General features: G+C 43.4%; 1 protein-coding gene across 2 annotated transcripts in view; it reads left to right on the forward strand.

The window, feature by feature from the left end:
- LOC147035614 (E-selectin-like) overlaps nucleotides 1-9,052 on the forward strand; it is a 73,387-nt gene extending 64,335 nt beyond the window's left edge. Inside the window, exons 2-9 of one of the 2 annotated variants that reach the window (XM_085845362.1) lie at nucleotides 2,546-2,637; nucleotides 2,930-3,009; nucleotides 3,276-3,354; nucleotides 4,639-4,925; nucleotides 5,045-5,152; nucleotides 6,325-6,702; nucleotides 6,950-6,980; nucleotides 7,075-9,052. In XM_085845362.1, the coding sequence (XP_085701488.1) occupies nucleotides 2,958-3,009; nucleotides 3,276-3,354; nucleotides 4,639-4,925; nucleotides 5,045-5,152; nucleotides 6,325-6,702; nucleotides 6,950-6,980; nucleotides 7,075-7,132 (993 nt within the window). In that variant the 5' untranslated portion in view covers nucleotides 2,546-2,637; nucleotides 2,930-2,957 and the 3' untranslated portion in view covers nucleotides 7,133-9,052. Of the gene's footprint in view, nucleotides 1-2,545; nucleotides 2,643-2,929; nucleotides 3,010-3,275; nucleotides 3,355-4,638; nucleotides 4,926-5,044; nucleotides 5,153-6,324; nucleotides 6,703-6,949; nucleotides 6,981-7,074 lie in introns of both variants that reach the window. The other variant, XM_085845355.1, reaches the window with a different exon arrangement.
- The last annotated feature ends 16,626 nt before the right edge of the window (nucleotides 9,053-25,678 follow it).

A 25,678-nucleotide genomic window follows, 5' to 3' on the forward strand; every position in this document is an offset into this window, starting at 1 on the left:
TTGGAGGCCAGCTTGGAGATGTCTTTCCAGGAAATATTGTGGCAGATAGTGAAGCCCAAAAGCTTGAATGAAAGTACTTGTTCGAGGGGATTGTTAAGAAAGTAGATGAGGTGTGGGGGGGGGGGGGGTCAGATGGTCCTTTCAGAGAGACATAGTGAGAGTAAGATTTGTCAGGATTGAAAGACCTGTTGTAAGTATTTGATCAGTTTGTAATTTTATCCATGTCTGCAGAGAGTGAAGAGGCTGCTGCCCGCAGATCAGAGGAATGAGAGATGGTACGGTAGAGGGTGGAGTAATCAGCAAAGAGATAGAGGATTTTTCAGTCGGAGAGATCATTGATGAAAACCAGAAAAAGCACAGGGCCAACAAGAACACTGCCTTAAGGAACTCCAGCCTGGATGGGAAGAGGAGATGAAAGGATTAAACACTCCATCACCCTCTGCTACTACAAGCCCTCCTTCACCACATTGGTCCATTCCAACATCCCCTCCCCTCTGCCTTTCTCAATCCCCCAATAGTCCCCTTCATCCTCAGATCAATTCTGCAATTTGTCTCAGGTAAAGAGATTCTGGAGCTTATCGTATATGTGGAAATTAAATTAAGGCATGAACACTGATGCAGCTTTTTTGGTGATTGAAGGAAAACGCCTGTCCTTCCCTTCCTCTTCCTTCATGCCTACCTCCTCTCAAAGCCCCCCCCCCCCACGGACCTATCTGAGTGGTGTCCGGGCATTACTTAAAATGGCCCGTTTGAACGCGCTGTTTTAACCTACCCAATTTCGTTCAATCCTGTCCCAATGCCAGCATATGGAGACCATCCTCCCACCCCCATCTGCTTTCCCTCAAGCCACCCCTATCAAATGCATGTCCAGAACACCTCCCTCTCTCCCCTATCCTCCTCTATCCCTTCCCTCCCTTCTCTCTCCCTCCCCTCGCTCTTTCTCCCCCACCCTCCTTAATAATCCCATCAGCAAAGCGACAGGTTGTATTTGCTAGTACGTTGGGCACGTGAAAGGAGGGTTGGGGGCTGTGTTGAAAGTACCCTCACAAGCTGCATTGTGGATACGCCCACATCGGATGCGCACCAAGTAAAGCGGAGCTCTCCCAAGACGAGCCAGGAGAAAGCCAAGTACTCGGAGAAGAAAAGAGCTTCGAATTGGTTCTGTTCTGTGTCCTCAAAGCTTGTCCGGCGAGGAGGAGGAAGGTGCGCAGAGTGTGAGAAGAGAAGGAAAGAGCTCATAGTGCGGAGGAGTGCAGGAAGAAAGCCCAGAATGCGGCTTGGTTCAAGAGTTGCTGATGGTCGTGTAGGCACAGCAGAAACGGAGCTGCTTGCGGTTCACATATCTTGCACACCAAGGATCTTGCCTAACTAGGTACGTTGGACGCCTTAGAGATGCGGCTGCACATCCCATCGCACAGCATCACCACTCCACCACTCATCATTCCCATTATTCCTTTCCTCCCCATCATTCGATTATTTGGACTGGCACAGCCTCGTTGGGCTGAGAGGTGAGGGAAGGAGTCGACCCCACACTGACTCCGTACTTTTTTTTCCTCAGGTCTTCTTTTCTTCTTCTTCTTCCTGGATTGAATGGTGGCCATGTGTCTTTTGTGTAAATATGATTGCATAAGAATGAATACGTGATAGGGTTAAATCTGCTCTTTGGTGATTTTTGCCTCTGCCTGTAAATACTTGATCTCTGTGCATTGACTTTGCATCGACCCACATGTGGCATTCAAAAAATGCTCCAAACGCGATACACACAAAACATAGTCCAAGACTCACCAACGAAAAGTATAACGAGACACATGTATGCATAAAAATACATTTATTATATGTTCTTACCTATTATGTATCCTTGGCTATTGAAAAATAAAAAAGCTTAAGCCAGTCCTGGACTATTTCGAATAGCCCGTCCTTCTTTAAGACTGTTATTTAACTTCCTAAAGGCCACCCATAGAAGGCTCGCTTTCCTATTTGCTGGGCCATTATGCCAACGCAGTGAGAGACAAGAATAGTTATTCAAGCTTGAAAATAATTATATGGACTTGTCACATTACCAAGGTCAACGTCCATCCTCATTTGAACTTTGGTAGTTAGTCCAGTTTCAGAGCCATTTGCCATCATTGGTTCACACTCGGACATTTCCTTGCCTTGTCTTGAAATGTGATTCAATTCCCGCTGTCTGCCACTGATGTACCTTGTCTGCATTTCTTACACAAACTTTTTTATGCATTATTCTTGGAACGCGTGCCAATCATCACAATGCCACTCACAAACAATGAACAGAACACACGGGACAGGATATAGCAGCAGTGTTTTTCTAAACTTTGTGTGGCCTCTGAGCCAGGAAAAAGGTAAAGGCGCAAAAGTCCCTTCCACATTGCATGTACATGGCTGGGCAGGAAGAAAAGAGAGTCTAAAATTTCCCGAACAAGAGTGGAAATGCATTCCAAGAATAGCAATTCTCGTAAAATTCCAAACGGATTTTCTCAATGTGATGCTCTCTTTCTGAGTAAAGTCTACATCCTCCCTTTCCCAAGAGGCACCGCCATAAGAAATGTATTGGAGGAACATCTTATAAAAAGTTGAAGTCCACAGGATTTGGCTGCTTTATGACTCAGACCTACACCAAGGGTAAGGTATGTTTGCATGCTTACAATTGAGAGTTTAACACCCTTAGAACAACATTGTAATCGATCAGCCTATTCTTCAAATTTGGTGCTTCGAAAGATAACGAGAATATAACACGCGTATAACGTTACATATTATCAAAAAGGGCTTGTGCTACTGTATTTTGGGAATGAATCGGACACACCACAGGTATATTATACTTTGTTGCATGCCAGTGTATAATTGAGGCATACAGTTGATCACCTTCATTTTTCTGTGACGTCGTAAAACGTTATGCATTATTCTTGATGCGCAGGTACAAGACTATTCAGCACACATTGAAAATGCTGTCTCTGCAGTATCGCAACTCACTGTTATTGATCATCATAACTATTGGTAAGTAATTAGAAGAAACTGCTGTATTGTGCTGCTTGCCCATTGATTTTTTTATATTTCTCTCTTTCTTATATATTCACATTCTTTTCTTTTCTTTTCTTTTCTTGTTTTAAATCTTGCTTTCGCTTTCCTCTGTAGCATCCTAAGTGTTATTATGAACTTGTGAGTAATTTAACTTCAGTTTCACTGCTGACAATAATTGCACAACAAAATGTGGAAGTTTCATTTGAGAGTTCAGTGAGAATAGTACAACGTTTTGTGTACAGGTCAGGTGTCCTGCTGGACGTACTTTCACTCGGAGAACCAATTTCCTTGGAGAAAAGCATCGAAGTACTGCAGGCATATGTACGTCCTCTACACACTCACTCCTTTTCTCTAATAAAGCAGATGAATAATGTGAAATGAATTTCACTCACCGCCGAAAGCATTATTTTATCATTTAACTCGGGGAACTGCTCAGAAATATTCTACTAATAAGGCACAGTAATGACTTGTAAAATAATGACTCCGTACCTTTATTGCCTCGATTGAATTCATTTTCATAGAAAGCCATGGTCAAAAAGTCGTCATACAATGTGCCAATACATGGAGACACAAATGCACTTTTATTTCACCTCCATAATCAATTTGTACACCCGTGGAGTATGTTCATCGATTTAGATTGATGTTTAACTGCTTAGCCTTTCAGCCAGTGAAGCCTTTTTTAAAAAGAATATATTTATATATATATATATATATATATATATATATATATATGTATGAATATATACATATATATGTATGAATATATACATATATATATATATATATATATATATATATATATTTATTTATTTATATGTTTTAATACATGTTCTTTTGAATGTTGTTTTTTTTAAATTACTCAAACAAATTTTTGGAAAACTCTGACATGTTATATTGCATCCTTTTCAGAAACTTGAAAAAACTGTCACAACTAATCATTCCATCCTGTTAATCATGTAAAGTACCGTCGGGTAAATATATTGCTTTAAATTCCTTACTCATTCAATACATCACATGTTGAGTTTACATAGTTATTAAGGGTTTGGTTGTCATTTTGACATTCCCATTTGAGCACATAGCTTGGGATGCTGGGATCTGAGGTTGAAATTCCAAATACTGTGCTGAATTATCCATTTCCTCCTAATGCCATTGTAATTAATGGGAAAATTACATTGATATGCCCTTGTCCTGCAGGAAATATGTGTACAAATCTCCTCCATAAGTAGAAAAAATGTGCAGAGTGATGTTAGCAATTAATCACATTTACTTTTTTGGTTTGAACAAATAGCACTGAAGTTACCTGAAGCAAATCTGACCTCACACAAACAGAGAAACTTCCCTCTAAAGGATGTGTTGTCGATTATTTCATTTATGGCTAATCTGTGACTATATTAGTGTTTGGCATGTTTGAGAGATGTGTGCAAAAGGCTGCCAAGAAAGCGTTAGTAAATATATTGTTTGAAAGATTGCAAAAAATAACAGACACAACTTTCAATTAGAATTGTTCTGGCAGTAGTGATCGAATCTTGTATGATATCAATATCTATATGTCGCTCGCTAGTGTAGTTTGAATTGTACATAACCAAAAAATTTACCTTGTTACAGGAATGCAAGCATGGTCGCAATCACAAATCAGAAGGAAAATGACCACCTCGATGAGAGGCTCCCATATGTCAAAGGTTATTACTGGACTAGTGGTATACACAATGGATCAGGGTGGATCTGGACCTCCACCCAGGAGCTGATGCACTTCACTAACTGGGCCAAGGACGAGCCCAATAACCTCACAACCAGAGAGAACTGTATTGAGATTTACATCAAGAGTGAGGCATCATCAGGGCAGTGGAATGATGATAATTGCCGCAAAAGGAAGCGTGCACTCTGTTACAAAGGTACAAATCCATGATGTCTTCATTTTTGACGTTTAAAAAGTGAAGATATGGTCATTTTACTGTTTTGTTCAGGAGGATGCAGTGTTTTATTGTGCTTTTGTGTATCTGTACATTTACAGCCTCGTGCAGCAATTCCTCATGCTTCGGACACGGGGTGTGCTTGGAGACCATCGGTAATTACACTTGTAAGTGTGAGGATGGATTCACTGGGGCACGATGTGAAAATGGTAAGAGGGTAAGGTTTTTATACAACTTTAAAAATCATCGTCATTATAGGATCTTGTTTTTATTGTATTATTGGTCTGAATTGTAAGGGTTTCAAGAGCAGTGGTAAGACACATCCAGGGGCAGATTAAGATTTTTTTGGAGCCCTGGGCATGAAATTATAATACAGCCCAAACCACCCAAGAAAGAGGACTCCATGTTATTTTCGGCCAAACACGCCCCAAAAGGAGGACTCCATGTTATTTTTCACACTCACTTAGCCTATGTAGCTTTCGACACGACTGCAAAAATCCCAGCGGAATTCCCATGTTTTATTAGCTTTTCCCCACCTTGGAAAAAAAATGCCATGTTAAGGTGTTCATTACGTCACCATGCTTTCTCGGAGCCCACATTGAGCTCGGAGTCCACCCACAGCTCCCGGGGCCCACCTTGGTTTAGAGCCCAGGGCATGGGCACTGCATGCCCGTGCATTAACCGCCACTGGACGCACATCTCGTATATGTTTGGGAGAGAGAAGAGAAGAGAGGAAGGGAAAAGGACACGTCATTTATAACTTCTGGTTAAGATGACAAATTTTATTCTCACAGGTGGTTTCTTTTTCTTTTCTTTTTCTTTTTTTGAAACTAAATGGCTGAAAATAAGTCTGGAATTTTTACATGGTTTTATTTTTTTTATTGCTTCCAGTGGGTCTAAGATTCACAGAGGAGCTTATATGTATATTACATATTGGACAAGGACATTAAAAAAGACAATTGTACTTTTACATAAATTTCATTTTCATTAATAGATGATGGACAAATTGACAACATCGGAATTTGAATGTTTGATCCCAGAATCAGGAGGAAAGTGTTCGTGTGGGAATGCCAAAGAAGGCCAAATTGTTTAACTCTTTAAAATATGCTGTTTTATGTTTAATTTCTATTAAATATCATGCTATTTCCCAATAACCACGTGCTTTAACATATCAATTGTAGTGCTTTTACCTATCAATAATAGTGCAAGATGAATTCTTGATAGATTAAACTTTTCACAACATTGGAAGAACTAAGCGAAAAACCTCAAGTTTATGTCTCTTCCTCATCTGTTTTCCTTTTCACGCAATAGCTCCCTTAGTTACACTTTTGCTTAAAAAAAAAATGACTCGCATTGATCATTCATTTTATTTTTCATGCAGATGAACGAGTGGCGACTCAATTGGCAGGAAGCACAGTTGCTCGGATGATGACTCCATCCGTGCCATTGATCACGAATGGTGCACCAATTCAGAAGGAAATCATCATGGACCTGCCACGCATCACCACGACACTCAAAGAATTACTGACAGATCAATACAGTACAGATTTTCATACTGATGCCAACAGCGAGGAATTGAGTACCATGTCGCCAACGACAATGCCTCCTGCAATGAGTACCTGGAGAACAAGAACCACTCTTGCACCAAAGGAATCCTCAACATTTGGAGAGAGAGTTGTGGAAGCCACCACACTGACATGTGGTGGTTTGTTATCTATTACAGCTCTGGCAACGTACCTCCAACGCCGCCGAAAATCAGGTACTTGTCTTAGTAGCGAAGAGTCATAACAAAGCTTCATCTTCAATAAAACTCATGCTAGACAAAAGGAGAAAAAAAGCTGTTCCAACTCATGACCGAGTCGTTTCTAGAGCTAAATAGCTACAGAAACGTACAAATATGAATAGACTGAATGAACACTGAGTTAATTGTGTGTCGATGCTTGCTAATTATTGAAACAATAAAAAAAAAATGCAATGACAAATCTTTTCTCTTGTTGGTATTTCAGGTTCATGTGACTTGGAGCGCCTCCGCAAAAAGTACGTTCCCACTATCCCTCCCTCTTGAAATATACATCACTCTACATGTTTCTCTGTTTACATTGTGACTGAAACATCATTTTTACCTTTGCAGCTCGATTGTTGCCACAAAAGAGGACGAAGAGTCGAGTTCAATAAGTATCCAGATTTGAACGGCCAACATCAGATCAAACTACTCTGCACCATGTGTGTCAGATTGAAGGACTTGAATCGCAGCTTGCAGGACAAATTACCAAATGTCGGTTGCTGTGGCACAAGTTACCGACCATTATAATGGCTGAGGCAGTGAAGTGTACAAGTGCAAAAGAAAAAGTTATATGAGCAGAAAATGGTTCAAGCCTGGAGCTTGATCTCTTTCAGAGGTACAAGATATTGTTTCTTAGCCTAGGTGAGATTTGTGACATTGCACACACATTTGTCAAACTGCAATAAGACAATGCTCTGCAAGTGTGTATGTATGTATGTATGTATGTATGTTTCATAATTATAAAATTGAATCTTCACCAAATTTTGCTTACCTTCTCGAGATACCGGAGGTTAGGTCATGGGCACAAAATAATCCCCCCTCACTACTTCCTCCCCCCATCCCCCCCTATAGATTGCCCCCTCTATCCCCAGGCAAGAATGACTTGCAATTTTTGCCTATTTATGGATAATAGTGCAAGTGGTTTGACCTTTTCGCCCTTTCGGAGGGAGTTGGTAGTGACACTTTTTTGCATTGGGTGTGACTAGTTATATAAAATCAGGAAAAACAGAGGTACAAGAATGGACAGAAAGAAGATACTTTATGGTGTGTAACATTACACACCATAAAGTATCTGTGGTGCAAGAGTGGTTTTCCATATTCGGTGGTGTAATGGTTGGGGAGGTTGGTGGTTCGAACTCTGGGCCGAGTCATACCAAAGACTTAAAGAAACGGTACGTGGTGCTTCTTTGCTTGACGTTCAGTATTTAAAAAGGATTTGGAGTATGGATAAACAACCATAAGTTGACAATAATAGCGCAGGTTTTGATGGGCCTAATGGCCTCCTCCTTCATCAAATTTCCTTGTGGAAGAACTCACATTATTAACCCCTTACCGGTTTCACCGGAGGGGGACTATAGGTTTGCTCTCCGTCCATCCATCTGTCCAGCCATCCACCTGTGGTTTTTCAGACTTTTTTTCCCCCATACCCTCGAACATGTATGTTCAACCGAAACTTCGTACATGCCTTTATTACGATAAGTTACAGAACAAGTTTGAGTTTCAGAGCGTTTCGTCAAATTCACCCTTTTTGGACTTTGAAACTATTACATATTATACATGGGTCAGTGTTCAGCTGCTTTGACTCCACCCCACTGCTTTACACCCATTGGTTAGACAGCTGTGCTGACTCCATCCCACTGCTTTACAGCTGGCCTCACTCCACCCCAATAAAATCATGTGCCACCATTCCATGAAACGGCACAGATTAGCAGGTCTCAGGTCTTAGGCCTGGGGGGGGGGGTGGGTTAGTCCATGGCCCAGTGCAATTGGAATGATCCCAGCTTTATCCACGATGCATTATATATGCACATAAGCTGTACGCATGTTTTTGGCTTCATGTATGTACATCAGGGTTGTTTTTTTTAATATGAAATCGGCAAAGCCGATAAACTAACAAAACATGGTAGGTTAGAAAGTTTCTTCTTCTTCATTTTGGTTCCGGTATCGGCTTGAGTGTGCATTAACACAAACAAATTTTAGTCTCCTGAACTTTCATTGGGACCGGTAGGTGACGTTATTGCAAAGCAATTCTCGCTATTGTTGTAATTGGAATTGTAAGTGAAAATTGGAATTGTAAAAGTTTAATATCATCATATGACACACAAATGCAGAGCTTAATGTCCACCACTAAATAGTCCTGCTCATGAAAACTGTTCAGTTCAGTGTATGTGTATTGTTGGAGTACAGTAATTTAAGAAGCGTTTTTCAAGTGTATAAGTTATTAAGTTTCATCGTCATTTATGCGTTTTCTGTTATTTTTTTTTCCGTTGGACTATCCTTGAGATTGTGAGTCCTGATCGCTGTAATAAAAACTTTTATGACTTGCTATCTGCTCTTATGGTTATTTGAACAGACTACGTATCCGTAATAATGTAAAAAAAAAACAAATAAACAAAAAAATTGCAACAAAGCCAAGGATGTGCACATGAGCTCCATGGCTGCGGTCAAAGTACACAATCCTACAAATCTTGTCGAACTAATATATACAACACAAAGGCCATAACACATGCTCAAACAAACCACAGGGCCAGAATGCATGATTGTACCATAACTTTGGGAACCACTGGCCTTTATCAACATGGAGGAGATTGCCCTCAAGAGTTGAGGTGGCAAGCTGTACCACATGGTATAACTATTAAATTATACCTCTTCACAACAATGATGACCGGTGAAGGTATTTTTTGCAAGTTCTGTTATTGTGATGACAAATCATCAACGTGAATGAAAGTCTCCGGGTACAAAATCCTCATCATTTATGGTATCAGTGCCAAAGTACACCCGGCATGATCCCTGTCCAAAGTGCTTTAGTGAAGGAAAGGGTCAATGGTGCAATGCAATGATTGAGTTGGGAAAAGAAGAGGGAGGGATGGCAGAATTGAAATGGAAGTTGGAGGTTAGCGCTAGCATAAGTGAGATCGAGGGGGCGAAAAAGAGGACCAGACAGTAGTGACAAAGGGAGAAACAGCTAAGAAAAGGGGATATTGGTGCTGGTGAGGAACACGACAGAACAGGATTTCTGAAGGGATGAAGTGTAGAATGTAGCGCAAGGTCAGCTATGGCAATACATCCTTGCACAACAGAGTTTTATTTTTCAGCAAAAAGGGGTTGGTGGCAAGAGCAATATGATGGTACCACAGGCGGATTTTGTGGGGGGTGGGGGTCGGGGGCGGCAAATGGAATTCCTTTTCCTACAGTAGTTTGCCTGTCCATGCATGCAGAGTGAGATGGGGTTTTGCAATCGTGTGTGTGCATGTGTGTATGTATACCACTTTTTCAAACCACTTGAGCTTTTGTCATCAAATTTTCAATGAGAACGGCACTCGGTAGAGCGCATACCTCCACTTGGCTGAACAATGTACGTTTTATATCCCACTGTTAGGCCGGATCTACATACAGACTTTAACCAAAATCGAATCAATTTGTCCTTGTTACACACCCAACCTGTCCACAAAATTTCATCTGGAACCGTCAACAGCTTTTTGAGATATCCTGCACACAAACAGACAAACAAACAAACAAGAAGTCGACGTCGTGCAGAGCACGAAATTTGAAAAATCTTTAAAAAACATTTGACAACAAAAATAATTGGTGGTTGGATTCAAGGACCAAATATGCAACTCCTCTTCAAATTTCAAGTCAATCGGATGAAAATTGACAATTTTAGAAATTCAGCCTATGTCGTTGACCTTTGGCCTATGTTTACCTTTTGACCTCAAAAAACTATAAGGCTTCTTCCTTTTGACAAACTTTACCATGTGATGAAGTTTCGTGAAGATCGGTTTAAAATTGTGACCTGTAGACGATAAATAGACAGACAGACCGACAGAATAACAAAATCGACTGACCAATATACTTGGAAAATCTTCGATTTTGCAAGTAACAAACAGACAGAAAGGGTTAAAAACATAACCACCATCACCTTCGGTGGCGGAGGTAATTAATGTAGAAAATGGTGTTATGATTAATCTCTCATCGACGCTTGATATGCGTTCAGCATTTAAACCCTTCGGTTGCCTTGTTGTTGATGCATTTTTTTGATAAATAAATGAATCATCAAGTGCCAACTTTATGTATATCTATCCATATGTATAAACGCCATTCTCTCTCCATTCAGTGAATCGGGATGCCCTCTCGAGGATTCTTGGTCTTCGTGGAGTGGCAGCAATACTGATCAATCTGATGTCTGAACTCTATTCTGAAACTGAGAGTGCTTTGAGATGTGGTGGTACCATCTCTGTCTTATTTCCAGTTGTTACTGGAGTTCGTCAGGAGGTGTGTACTGGCCCCCACACTTTTCAGCGCTTATATGGACTGGATTCTGGGGAAGATGTCGGAGAGATCAAGCTGCGGTGCATCGTTTGGAAATGCCAAGATCTCTGACCTTGACTTCGCAGATGATGCAGTCATCTTTGCGGAGACTCCGGGAATCCTTTTGGGGGCCATCGAGGTGCTGAATGAGGAGTCGGAGCCGCTGGGATTATGGGTTTCCTCTGTCAAAACTAAGACCCAGGCTTTCAATGACATATTGGATGCTGCTATCTTGTCTGTACCTGTTTGTGGCGATGATGTTGAAGTCACGGAGAGATTCACTTATCATGGCAGTGATATTCATGTCCCTGCTGGCTGTGAGCTAGTGGTCAACAGATGTCTGGGTCGAGCCTGGGGAGTCATGATTTCACTGAATCATGGGGTGTGGCGCTGCCGGTACCTGTGTGGGAGGACGAAAGTCCGAGTCTTCAGGTCCTTGGTGCTTCCAGTCTTACTCTCTGAATGTGAGACTTGGACTCTGACCAAGGATCTGAGATGGCGACTTAATTCCTTTGGAACTAGTTCTCTTTGGGGAATCCTTGGCTCTTGCTGGTCGGACTTTGTGTCCAACGAGTGGTTGCTGAGAGAGACTCAAATGAGATTTGTTACCTGCATAGTTCATGAGCATCAGCTGTGACTGTATGGACATGTAGCTCGTTTTCTTGACACTGATCCTGCTCACCAGATTATCTCGGTGTGGGAGCCTCGTGAGTGGTGGACTCCAATGGGCCGACCAAGTGCCTCGTGGTTGCATCAGGTTGATCAGCATCTCGAGGAGATGGGGATGGGCCAGGCATCTGCTTGGGGGATGGACAGATTGGGGATCATAAAGTTTCCTCGTGTTAACCTGAGGCGGTCTCTTTCTGTGGGTGTCTGGAATGTCCTATCCCTAAGAGAGGATGATCACTTGTCTCTGCTATCATCTGAACTCCAGCGTTTGGACATTGGTATTGCAGCACTCTCTGGGATTCGGAGACGGAAGAGTGGTGAAATCATAGCGGGTGGTTACACCTTCTCCTGTTCTGGTTGCTCTGATGGTTACCATACCCAAGTGGTTGCTGTGGCTGTGTCCAATAGGCTGACTCAAATGATAATTATGGTAACACCGGTCAATAAGCGTATTATGAGACAAAAGATTTGTCACTCCTTGGGTGTCATTTCCCTCTTCTCTGTATATGTTCCAACTGAGGTGAGTGATCTCACTGTGAAGGTGTCATTCTTTGCCATTCTATGCCTTTGTGTACTGCAGTTAGAACTGATGGTGGAGGGCTCTTGACAGTCTGAAGTGCAGGCCCGCTGGGCCGGTTACTTTGGGCGGCTGTACCAGGTTGTGACCCACCAACTGTTGAGTTGGATGTTACGGGTGTAACTATCCCTCTTGCTGACCCTCCAATCAACTGTGAACCATTTTCCTTTGTGGAAACACAGGCTGCACTGAAGCTGTTGAAAGGGGGTAAAGCTCCTGGGATCTGTGGCATCCATGCTGAACTTCACAAGGCTGGTAGAAATGCTGTCCTCATGTCGTTGCATGCAGTTCTGTGTTTTAATTTTTGGAAGGAGTGGTGTGTGATATCTTTTTCACATGGTCAACTGCACTACGTGGGCTGCTCTGGAGTTGGAACACCCAACAGTTTATACATTCTAATCCTTCATGGACCAACATTCAATATTGTCTAACCAAAAGCATTGCAATAATATGTTCAGTTTTGTCGATATTCCTGTTCAATATTTTGCAGCTTGATAAATAAAATCTTTGACTCTAAATAATTGCTTAATTGTGGTCGTCCAATGGATGTATATTAAATGCCGGGTACCTTTGTGGGAGGAGGGAGGGGGATGGGTGGGATGGGAGTTTGGAAGGAGGTAGTGGGTTGGAGAAGCGGGGGGGGGGTGGTGATGGGGGAGGTTGGAGGATGGAGGAGAAGGGGTGTGAGGAGGAGGTACTCCTCATTGCCCGGCAACGCCGGGTACCTTTGCTCGTGCAGTGCATGGATATGCTTTTTCTGGCTTAATGGCCACCACAATACTAACCTTTTCTTCAATCTCTTCGAGCCAGCCATAAGGGGAGAAGATGTCAGCATCTCTTCGGTAGGTTAAAGTCAGATTGAAAATTCCATCAAGGTGTTCTGTGAAAGAATTTGGTGGAGCCTCCAAGCAAAACCATACCCATCGTTGATCTGGCCTCCTTCTTGTTGGCAATTGGTACCTACATACAACAGGTTATGTGCAAGTTACCAAAACCACAAAATGAACTCATTTTAATTCAACAACTTTAGAGGATATGCAAGGAAATTGGACAAAGAAGGAGGTTATTTAATCCAGCATGTCTGTGCTTTATCATCACAATTTTAACCAATGCATGTGAAGCGAAAAGCAGGGGCTAAGCAATTGGTGCAATTTGTCTGTCTATCTGTTTGTCTGCAGACATCAATTTATGATCGAGGAACGACGTAATTTCAATATAATTTCATATTTGAACACAAATCGGAACATGAATCAAAACACGAACCTGCAGTTTAGCAGTACTTTGGCTCTGAATTTGGCAAATTGTACAGAGTCTCGCCTCAAGCGCGCATGCGCCCTGAGAAATAAGATACATTTTTTTAGTTTGTCTGCCTGTCTGGCAGACAAAAATGAGAATCATTCCATTGTTGTTGTTGTGAAGGTAATGTTGAGGTAATATTAATTTTTTTCAGATGAGATCCTGTTCTAGGCAGTGTAGTTGTCGTTGTGAAGGTAATGTTGAGGTATAATGTTGAGGTAATATTAATTTTTTCAGATGAGATCCTGTTCTAGGCGGTGTAGTTGTTGTTGTGAAGGTAATGTTGAGGTATAATGTTGAGGTAATATTAATTTTTTCAGATGAGATCCTGTTCTAGGCGGTGTAGTTGTTGTTGTGAAGGTAATGTGGAGGTATAAAGTTGAGAATTTTTTTTTTCAGATGAGATCCTGTTCGAGGAGGTGTAGTTGTCGTTGTGAAAGTAATGTTGAGATTTTTTTTTTAGATGAGATCCTGTTCTAGGCGGTGTAGTTGTTGTTGTGAAGGTAATGTTGAGGAATTTTTATTTTTTTCAGATGAGATCCTGTTATAGGCGGCGTAGTTGTCGTAGTGAAGGTAATGTTGAGGATTTTTTTTTTTTTAGATGAGATCCTGTTCTAGGCGGTGTAGTTGTTGTGAAGGTAATGTTGAGGAATTTTTATTTTTTTCAGATGAGATCCTGTTCCAGGCGGTGTAGTTGTTGTTGTGAAGGTAATGTTGAGGTAATATTTATTTTTTCAGATGAGATCCTGTTTTAGGTGGTGTAGTTGTGACGGTAATGTTGAGGTAATATTTATTTTTTCAGATGAGATCCTGTTCTAGGCGGTGTAGTTGTTGTGAAGGTAATGTTGAGGATTTTCTTTTTAGATGAGATCCTCTTCGAGGCGGTGTAGTTGTCGTTGTGAAGGTAATGTTGAGGAATTTTTATTTTTTTCAGATGAGATCCTGTTCTAGGCGGCGTAGTTGTTGTAGTGAAGGTAATGTTGAGGATTTTTTTTCAGATGAGATCCTGTTCTAGGCGGTGTAGTTGTTGTTGTGAAGGTAATGTTGAGGTAATATTTATTTTTTCAGATGAGATCCTGTTCTAGGCGGTGTAGTTGTTGTTGTGAAGGTAATGTTGAGGAATTTTTATTTTTTTCAGATGAGATTACTGTTCTAGGCGGCGTAGTTGTCGTAGTGAAGGTAATGTTGAGGTAATATTAATTTTTTCAGATGAGATCCTGTTCTAGGCGGTGTAGTTGTTGGTGTGAAGGTAATGTTGAGGTAATATTAATTTTTTCAGATGAGATCCTCTTCTAGGCGGTGTAGTTGTCGTTGTGAAGGTAATGTTGAGGTAACATGCAGTAGTGTTATCACGGTTATAGAAATGCACAAATAATTAATTTGATCTATTGTATACCCAATCACACCTTTATGACTAAATAAATTAACAACAAAACCAGAGTAAATACTCTCGCAGTTTTAAGTCTACCTAATTTTATAATAAAGATATCTCCCGCATCATCAAAAAATAATTTTTAATCGTGATTTACATTATTTGATCGCTGATCCCGAATCCAGGCCGAAGTAACCGGAAATTGCAGCATCGAATGTAAGAAGAATTCTCCGTTCGCTTCTGGGCTTTGCCTATTCTATATTATTAATATGATACTACCTGAAAATGGAAAAACACTGAATGTTGTACTCAGTGTAAAAATCGAAGGGTTTGAATATAAAATGGTTCCCTCCTCGGGGGTTATGACGTGTTTTGGGTGTGGAGCTTACGGGCACGTGAAGAGTGTTTGTCCCAACGCGGTTAAACCGCAATTAAGTGAAGGTGCGGTGAGGAACAGGAACGAATTATTCCTCACCACAAACTCATGGGGAGAAGGTGAATCGCGAGCCTCGCCTCGCCCCGCCCTCCCCACCGGCTGAGGTGTTCGCCGAATTGGACTCGTCCACCCCGACCGGCGTTGGAGAGAGGGTGTGTAATCGTGACGTCATCAATCCACCCCCACCAATCGAGGAAGTGAAAGTGGTTGCTTCCTCTCCTTTACCATCCACTGTACAGGACAGTGTGGACGATATGGAGGTATCTGTTACGGATACCGGGGGAAAAAAGGCCAAAATCGGTCAAATGTTGATGCTAAGGAGCAGAATAAGGTCCAGATCGTGTCAGGCTCGGTGGAGCCCCGAGGTGCGTCTGACATTGGAAACCCGTTGGCGGTACCGGAGTCGTGTGCGGATGTGGAAACTTCGCTTGCTCCACTGGCCGACTCCGAGTGGGACACAAAGAACGGTGAGGTATCTCAGGATGTTTTAAGTGTTTGTCCTGTTCGCCAAACTTGTTCGGACGAGTTAACAGCTATGTCTGACAGTGATGGCGAAATAGATAAAGAGGAAAATCCCTGTGAGTTAAATGTCAACCCCTCCCTCACAGATGATGATGTAAGGGTTGTAGAGGGGAAGGACATGGACAAGGCAAATTCGGAGGGGTCCGTAAACAGAGCAGAACTTTCTGTTGAGCCAAAAGTAAGTGTTCCACAAGTAATAGGAGAGGCCATAGATGAAGCACTTGATTCAGATGAAACCTCTTCTACCCCACATTTTAGTGTTTAAGCTCTCAAGAGGATGAAGGGGGAAACGACACAACCTTGGTGTCTCAATAAAATGTGATTAAATTCCTGGATAATATATTCAGGAAAAGATACGTAAAAATCAAAGATTATTTCCCAAATTTACACGATTTCATTAAAACTGCAAGGAGTATGATTCGTGATCCTGATCAGGTTAACATGTCAGATCCTCAATTCCAAAGGTTAAGGAAATGTGTTACTCGGGCTGGTAAAGAGCTTCAACAATAACTAACAGAATGGAGATAAAAGTCGCATCCCTAAACATCAACGGAGGCCGCAGTTGTGTGCGTCGCCTCCACTCTCCAGGTATTTCAGCTCTTCCAAAATGAAAAAAATTGATGTGCTAATGCTACAGGAGACTCATGCAAATCAGTCTTCTGAGGATGAGTGGTGTAAAATCTTTAAAGGTTGTCTTTTTTTTTTTCTTGCGTGCGTTTGTTGAGGCCAAGGCTGGTGTGGCAATAGTGTTGCATCCTCGACTCCAGCCTTCGGAGATGACTTGTAAGGACATTTGCAAAGGTTACTTACTGTCTGTGCAATTTGTCAGTAGTAACCTAAAGATTTGCATGACAAATGTTTACTGTCCTAGTGCTAACTCTGAAAGAGGTGCCTTTCTGTACAAGCACCATTGACTTAACCATGTTGTTGTGTCTGGGGGGTGACTACAACTGCACCCTCAACCCACAACTTGATCGGAGCACTTGTGAGCCTCATCCACCCAGTGCAAGGCCTTTGGCACAGCTAGTCAAAAAGTTTAAACTGGTGGATGTGTGGCGGGTATAAAACCGTAATATCCATCAGTATACATGGGTTTGTGCATCAAGAAATGTTTTGACGATGGCTCGCCTCGACAGATTTTATGTTAATCATGAAATGGTAACCATTGTTAAGAACTCTTATATAAGGCCGTCTGGTTTTTCCGATCATCACATGATTGTTATGGTGTGTGGCTTTCCTCATCATGTCTGTAGAAGTGCACATTGGACTTTTGATTTGAAACTTTTACAAAGTGCACATTTTATAGAAGCTTTTAAAATGGTTTGGGAAAAATGCAAGTCACAAAAGGGTTCATATTTGAACTTAAGACAATGGTGGGACTGCACAAAGTCCCAAATCAAATGTTTTTGCCAACAATACTGCTCTTACAGCACATGCAATGCTTTTGGTGTGATATCTGCTTTAAAAAACGATATACTTATCTGTGAGCAGAAAGCTGGATTGTCGAGCATGAATTTCCAGCAGTTGTCAGAGAAAATGGACCCTTATGGCTGAAATGGTGAAAGAGCGGGCGGCCGGTGCTTTCGTCCGACTGCGGAACGAAAAAATCCAACTTGACACACCAAACAAAGGGTTCTTCAATTTGGAAAAAATGGTCAAGACCTCTCAACAAATCCATGCTTTACGCTCTTCTGGTGGTGATTTGTTGACCTCCCAGAGTGATATCAAGCATGAACTACAAGACTTTTTCTAAACTCTTCGCAAAAAGAGTCGTGAATAAGGAGAACAGGAATGCGATGCTTGAACAGCTCCCTTCTCTGTCTGAAGACCAACAACAATTGCTTGAGCCTGGCATTTCTCTTGGAGAACTTACTGCTGCGCTCAAGGATGGCAAGGATGGGAAAGCCCCTGGACTAGACGGCCTTCCGGCTGAATTTTATAAGGCTTTCTGGGACATTCTAGGCCCTACTCTTCTTGAGGTCTTTCAGGAGAGTGTTGAACAAGGTGAATTGCTATTGAGCTGCCGGAGGGCAGTTTTGTGTCTCCTTCCGAAGAAAGGAAACCTGCATGAGACCACAAATTGGCGGCCTGTGTCACTCCTCAACACGGACTATAAAATATTGTCAAAAGCACTTGCAACCCGTCTAAAGGAAGTCATCTCTTTCTTGATTGGCACTGATCAGTCATACTGTGTTCCAGAACGTTCCATATACGATAATTTTTTTTGGTGAGAGACTTGATCAGTCTCAGTCGAACTACATTTCTTGGTTTTGGTTTATTACTTTTAGATCAAGAAAAAGCTTTTGACAGTGTTAACCATTCTTTTTTTGTTTGATGTATTAAGGAGAACAGGGTTTGGGGAAAAAATGTATTGCTTATGTTAAGTTATTGTACAAAAATGCATCTTGTCTGCTGAAGGCTAATAATAGTCTTTGTTACCCTTTCCCCTTTCAGCGAGGCATCCGTCAGGGCTGTGCGCTATCAGGCATGCTCTACAATTTATCCATTGAACCTTTATTAGTTTTACTTCGGAACTCAGTCTGAGGAGTCTCTCTTTCACAAAACTCCAAAGTCGTTGTTTCAGCTTATGTTGATGATATTTGTGTTGCTATTGCAAATCAAAAAGATGTTTCTGAGGTCTCTCGTTGCCTTACCCAGTTTGAGCTTACTTCTACTGCAAGGGTAAATTGGAAAAAAAGTGTAGCTTTTTGGGTGGGTCCCAGATCGCCTTCCTCGTCCCTGCCTGTTTTACCAGGAGGAATACAGTGGAGTAGTGAGGGGTTTAAATATTTAGGCTTATTTCTAAGGATTGAAGCGTATGAACAAAAAAAATTGGAAGAACTTCCTGGAAAAAATTAAATTGAAACTGGCAAGGTGGAGAAGATTGTGCCAACTTCTCTCGCTTAAGACACTGGTGTCAATCATAAACAACCTGGTGTTTCCATTTATTTGGCATAGAGTTATCCCACTTGAACCTCTGAGATACTTGGTCACAGGCATTCAGAGTCAGGTCAGGTCAGGTATGGGAGCATGTGCCAGAACAGCACGTCGCTGCGTCCACTTTCCGCCGGTACTCCAGGGGCCTCCGTCTGGCCATCCCCCAGGCAGATGCCAGGCCCATCCCCATCTCCTTGAGATGATGGTCAACCTGTTGCAACCATGAGGCACGTGGTCGACCCACTGGCCTCCTCCACTCATGAGACTCCCTCGCTGAGAGAATCTGGTGAGCAGGATCAGAGTCAGGAAAACGAGCCACATGTCCATACAGCCGCAACTGACGCTCACGGACTATGCAGGTAACAAATCTTATCCGAGTCTCTCTCAGCAACCGCTCGTTGGACACAAAATCCGACCAGCGATAGCCAAGGATTCTCCGAAGAGACCTGGTACCAAAGGAATTAAGTCTCCGTCTCAGATCCTTGGTCAGAGTCCAAGTCTCGCACCCATAGAGCAAGACTGGAAGTACCAAGGACCTGAAGACTCGGACTTTCGTCCTCCCGCACAGGTACCGGCAGCGCCACACACCATGATCCAGTGAATCCATGACTTCCCAGGCCCGACCCAGACGTCTATTGACCTCTGACTCGCAGCCAGCAGAGACATGAATATCACTGCCAAGGTAAGTGAATCTCTCCACGACCTCAACATCCTCACCACAAACAGACACAGACAGGACAGCAGCATCCAAGATGTCACCGAAAGCCTGGATCTTAGTTTTGACCCAAGAAACCCGTAATCCCAGCGGCTCCGACTCCTCATTCAGCACCTCGAGGGCCCCCAAGAGGATGTCTAAAGTCTCCGCAAAGATGACTGCATCATCTGCAAAGTCAAGGTCCGAGATCTTGACATTCCCAAATGACGCACCGCAACTTGATCTCTCCGACATCCTCCCTAGAATCCAGTCCATACAAGTGCTGAAAAGTGTGGGGGCAAGTACACATCCCTGACGAACTCCAGTAACAACTGGAAATAAGTCAGAGATGGTACCACCACACTTCACAGCACTCTCAGTACCAGAGTAGAGTTCAGACATCAGATCGATCAGTTTTGGTGGCACCCCACGAAGACCAAGAATCCTCCAGAGGACATCCCGATTCACTGAATCGAACGCTTTACAGAGATCAACATAGGCTGCAAGCAGCCCCTGCCGAAACTCTCGTCTGCGTTCGGTGAGGACACGAAGTGCAAGGATACGGTCAATCGTTGACCTCTTTGGTGTAAAGCCTGACTGCTCTGGATGCTGGTGCTCAAGCAGATGGTGGCGAACCCTATCGAGAATTATCCGAGCAAAGACCTTGCCCGGCACTGAGAGCAGCGTCACCCCTCGGTAGTTGTTGCAGTCTTGGCGATCACCCTTCCCTTTCCAGAGAGGGACAACAAGGCCCCTCTTCCAGTCAGTTGGGATGATGCCTGTGTTCCAGGCAGAGCACAAAACTGCATGCAACGACACGAGTGCAGCATTTCCACCAGCCTTGAGAAGTTCAGCATGGATGCCACAGATCCCTGGAGCTTTGCCCCGTTTCAACTGGTTCACCGCAGCCCGTGTTTCCACAAGCGTAGGTGGACCACAGTTGATTCGAGGGTCAGCAACAGGGATTGTAACACCCTTGACGTCCAACTCGACAGTTGGGGGATCAGCCTGGTACAACCGCTCAAAGTAACCGGCCCAGCGGGCCTTCACTTCAGACTCCTCTGTCAAGAGCCTACCACTCTCTGCTCGAACTGTAGTGCTCCGAGGGATGGGCTTGGATGAACGTAATGCGCGAATTCCCCTGTAAGCGGGACGAGAATCACCTGTCCACAGGTGATGCTCTACCCCCTCACAGATGCCTCGCACATAGGCCTCCTTGTCCACCCTCAGTGCACGTACAGTTTTACGCCTCAGCTCCCTAAACAGCTCAGCTCTGCCATTCAGCCTGGCCCTGCGACTCTGGTCAATGGTATCCAGTGTCCCTTGAGAGACAAAATTCTTCTTTGCCCTGCGGTGAGCTCCAAGGCATCCACCGGCAACATCAAGGACGGTGGTCTTGAAGGCGCTCCACAACTCTTCAGGACCCCCCAAAGCACCCAGACCCCCAAGTGTCCACTCAGCCTGTTCGCAAACTCCTCAGCTACTCTCTCATCCCTGAGCTTGGCAACATCCAGCCTCGGCTGGGATGGTACCATTCTCCAGGATTTAAGGTGCAGCTTTAGAGTTGCTACAACAAGCCTGTGGTCAGTATTGAGGAACTGAGCACTCCGGTAGACCCTGCAGTTCTGGATCATCCTCCAACGACCGTCAATGAGGACATGGTCAATCTCCTTTGCCACATCGCCAGCGTTGGAATACCAAGTCCAGCGATGAGCTTGTGGGCGCTGAAACCATGAACCAGCCACCCTAAGTCCATGACTTCTTGCAAAGTCAAGGAACTTAGTGCCATTCTGGTTCATAGTTCCTGACCCATGGGGACCAACACACACCTCATAACCGTCCCTATCAGTTCCAGTCGATGCATTGAAATCCCCCAAGACTAGAAGTGTATCTCGTCTGGGGCACTGATCAACCACAGACTCGAGTGTGGCGTAGAATGCATCCTTCACGGTGAGATCACTCGCCTCAGTCGGAGCATAAACAGAGACCAGGGAAATGACACCTAAGGAGTGACGAATCCTTAATCTCATAATACGCTCGTTGACCGGTGTTACCTCAATTATCATTGGTGTCAGCTTATTGGACACAGCTACAGCAACTCCTTGGGTATGGTAACCATCAGAGCGACCAGACCAATAGTAGGTGTAACCACCCACCATTATCTCGCCGCAATCCGGTCTCCGAACCTCAGAGAGAGCTGCAATCCCGATGTCCAAACGCTTGAGCTCAGATGATAACAGAGACAGGTGATCATCCTCTCTTAGGGATAGGACATTCCAGGCACCCACCCGAAGGGACCGCCTCAGGTTAACCCAAGGAGACCGCCGTCTGGTGGACGACACCTCATCACCACTCCGACACACTCTCCCGCAATCTGACCCAGGGTTCAGAGTGTTCTGACTGATTTTTTTTTTCTGGGGTGGCCACCAATCGCTGGGCCCAGACGTGGTCTGCAGACCCCGAAATGCAGGTGGTCAAAATCTGATGCATATCCCAAGTCAGATAATGGCTTTCCGAATTTCCACGATAAAGCGCCTACTGTACAGTGAGTGTGTTCCTTGGCGACCTCTCACAAACGCCTGTTTGCAGAAAGTGGAAGGTCTGAAATATGACCATGGACTTTTCCTCATCGACCTGCAACACGTTGACATGTCTCAGCTCCCCAGTTTTCATCAGAGCCTTTTGAATGCTTGGCAAGTCCTCGGAATGCAACGTTTAGAGGTATCATACGATGCCCAAAAGTGCGCAAAAAAAAAAAGAATTCTGACGTCAATTGTGATGTCATAGCACAGTGTCCTGTCATTGGTTTGGTAAATAAATAGCCGTAACTTGGGAACCACTTGTCCATACTAACCACCATATTGTAAAGCATCGTGATTATTATTCCCTTTCCCGTTTCACCGGAGAATACGATTGGTTTGCTTTCCGTCTGTCCTTTCCTTCCTTGTCCCACTTGTGGTTTTTCAGACTTTTTCACCATACCCATTGAAATATTCAACTGAAACTTGGTACATGGCTTCACTATGATAGGTTGCAGAAGCATTTCAAATTTTAGAGTGTTTCTTCGATTTTCACAGTTATGCCCTTTTTAGACTCGAAAATATCACTTGTTACACACGGGTCAGTGTTCAGATGCCCCGACTCTGCCCCACTGCTTTGCACCCATTGGCTAGACAGCTGGCCTGACTCCGCCCCCAATCAAATCTCGTGCACAGTTTGGCAGGCCTTAACCTTGGGTGTTAGTCCATGGCCCAGTGAAATTGGAATGATCCCAGGTACAGTATATCGCCATGGCGTATTTTTTGATGCACATGTACACATGTTTTTGCATCATCCCAGCGGGCACACAACGTTGTTGCAGCGTCGTGTTCTGGTTCTATCCTGACGTCAGAATTGGGTCAGTGGGAAGTTGTTTTTGCAACACCCATGACGTCAGATTTCAACGTTGTCACAACGTTGAAATCTGACGTTGCAGCGTCGTGTTCTGGTTCTATTCTGACGTCAGAATTGGGTCAGTGGGAAGTTGTATTTGCAACACCCATGACGTCAGATTTCAACGTTGTCACAACATTGAAGCATGACGTTATATTTCAACTTTATCACAATGTTCATAAAATGGAGTTTTTGTTTTTACCCTTTTCTTTGCACGCCAAAGAAACGAACATTGCAGTACATGACACCCTTCAGCTTCCAGCTTGACGGAACCCTCGACCCGTAGGTCTGGGGTCAGCGGAGCACCGCTGTTCCACCGGTGCCATTATCAAAACATTCAAGTTGTATTGCAACATCATTATACGTTGCACACAGTAACACATAATGACCACAACTTGAAAACAACTGTAACTCATAATCATTTATTATCATGTATCGCGCAGAGCATGATTGCGGCAAAAATATACAAGCAGTATTAACAATAATAACATCTTCATTCGTACCAAAAAAGCACACTCAAATACAAACGTACAATAAATAAAAGTAGATACCATTGCAATTGAGAAACGTACTAAAAATGGGGAATAAAAAAAATACCACATGGGTAAAAGTTGTAAATACCTTTTTGACAAATTCACTTTGTGCAAAGCACAGTTAACAATTCAAATTCAGAAAGTTTTGCTCCAGAGAGGAACTGTGGAGCTTCTCTCTCAAATATAATTGACTACACAAAGGCACCTTTAAGTAGAACAACATCATCATGCAGTGTTAGTAAAACTCAAGCCTGGTGTTGGCTTAGTGGTGAGGGTGGTGGCTTGGAATCCTAGGGTCCTGAGTTCAAGCCCCGTTGGCTGCTGAATTAAAATACACCAGGAGGTTGACTCAGCCTGTCATCCTTCTGAGGTCGGCAAAATGAGTACCAGTGTACTGGTAAGGGGGACACTGCATCAGCGGTATAGCCATGTCCCAACCAATGATGCAATGAGCAGCCACAGGCTGCACTCGAGAGAGAGAGATAGAGATAGAGATAGAGATATAGTAAAACTGCTGATAATTCTATGCTTGCATACATTATGGGCATTTGGAGCATAAAAGGTATTGACCGATAACTTGCATTTATATAAAATGTAATTAAAAGTTTTAGCTACTGATGACATATTACCCATTGTTACAAGATTCATAATTAAGCAACCTCAGGTAAGAATTATGAGAAGACGAAGAACCACATATAAATTTTGCTCTACGACATGATAGTTGACATTCAATAGGTAGAAATTCAGCAATGACTGGTAAAAGAGTACAATATGGGTCCTACTTGGGAAGTCAAGCACCTTTCTGATAGAATTTCTCCATGATATATGTATATAATTTAGAAATATTTTTACTTGTTATGCCCCACAGCGGGCATCAATATAATGAGGTGCAAAAAGACTTAAACAGATGATACTTGACATGATATGAACAGTGCATAAAATTATATAAAACTGAATTACAATCAGGCAAATCAATGAGACCAAATATATATATATATATATATATATATATATATATATATATATATATATATATATATATATATATATATATATATATATATATATGTATTCATCTATCTATAATTCCAGGTGTGTGTGTGTGTGTGTGTGTGTGTGTGAGAGAGAGACCACTGTTTCTCGAGAACCACTGGTCCGATCTAATTGAAATTTGCCACATATATTGCTGGGGACCTGAGTATGTGCCTTTTCAAGGTTTTATATTGTTGTGGCTTCACCGGCGCGTCGCCACGAGCACGACCCTCGATGGAGCAGTGGGTCCGTCTCGGCTCGACCGCCCGGAATTACTGATTGCCGGCCCGGAGAAGTCTGAGGTCGGCGGGTCCTGGTTATTTTGGACTGAAATACGCCAATGGGGAGACCACGTGGGGTAGGGTCGATTGCCAACTTCAATTTACCTAAGTACCCACGTGATCCAGCTACCGGGGTATTTTACCCTCGATGGAACTCGTAGGGAAGCGAGCCGCTTAAGCGAGCCCGTTCCGTGTGCGATGCCGAGTGGTTTTGTAATCGCCGAATTCCACCGGCCCGATTATCCTGTTTCTCCGTTATAGCGGCAATGACTGCTCGCTTTCCCACACGCACGACACACCCAGTCAATGGAGAAATGACACGACAAACAGTACATTCAAGCAATTGGGTATTTATTTACCAATGATAGTGGACTAGGGGAGCACGCAAGAGAAGATTTATCCCGAATATCAGGCAATGCACGTATGTACAGGCAAAACACTTGTACAATTCACTACTTGTCAGACTGGCGCCACAAACAGACACACGCACACCCAGACAGAAGTGGACCTCAACGGCCTTTATTGCGACTCTCCAGCCGAGGACAGACCGGCTGTGAGCCAGGCGTGGATGACTACCTGGCCATGAGCGCGCGGCTGGACGTCCCCTGGTCTTGGGACTGGTGTCGCCGTACCAGCCAGGCGGAAGGCGACGACACAAAGCTCTGGAACCGGGACGAGGTCGTTGCAGGAGAAGCCAAGGTGATGAGCCGGGCAGAGAAGAAGCGGGAGAAGAGAAGCAGGAAAGAACCAGAACAACTCCAAGAGAGCCGACCCCGATAATCTCCTCAGGACACACCATATATCGGCCCCCTCCCGCTCAACGAATGCTTCTCTCTTCTCCATTCGCCTTCCCATTGGACGGG

This window comes from Eptatretus burgeri, chromosome 1, assembly GCF_056783735.1.
Source record: "Eptatretus burgeri isolate ZD-2024b chromosome 1, Ebu_testis_v1, whole genome shotgun sequence".
NCBI lineage: Eukaryota > Metazoa > Chordata > Myxini > Myxiniformes > Myxinidae > Eptatretus > Eptatretus burgeri.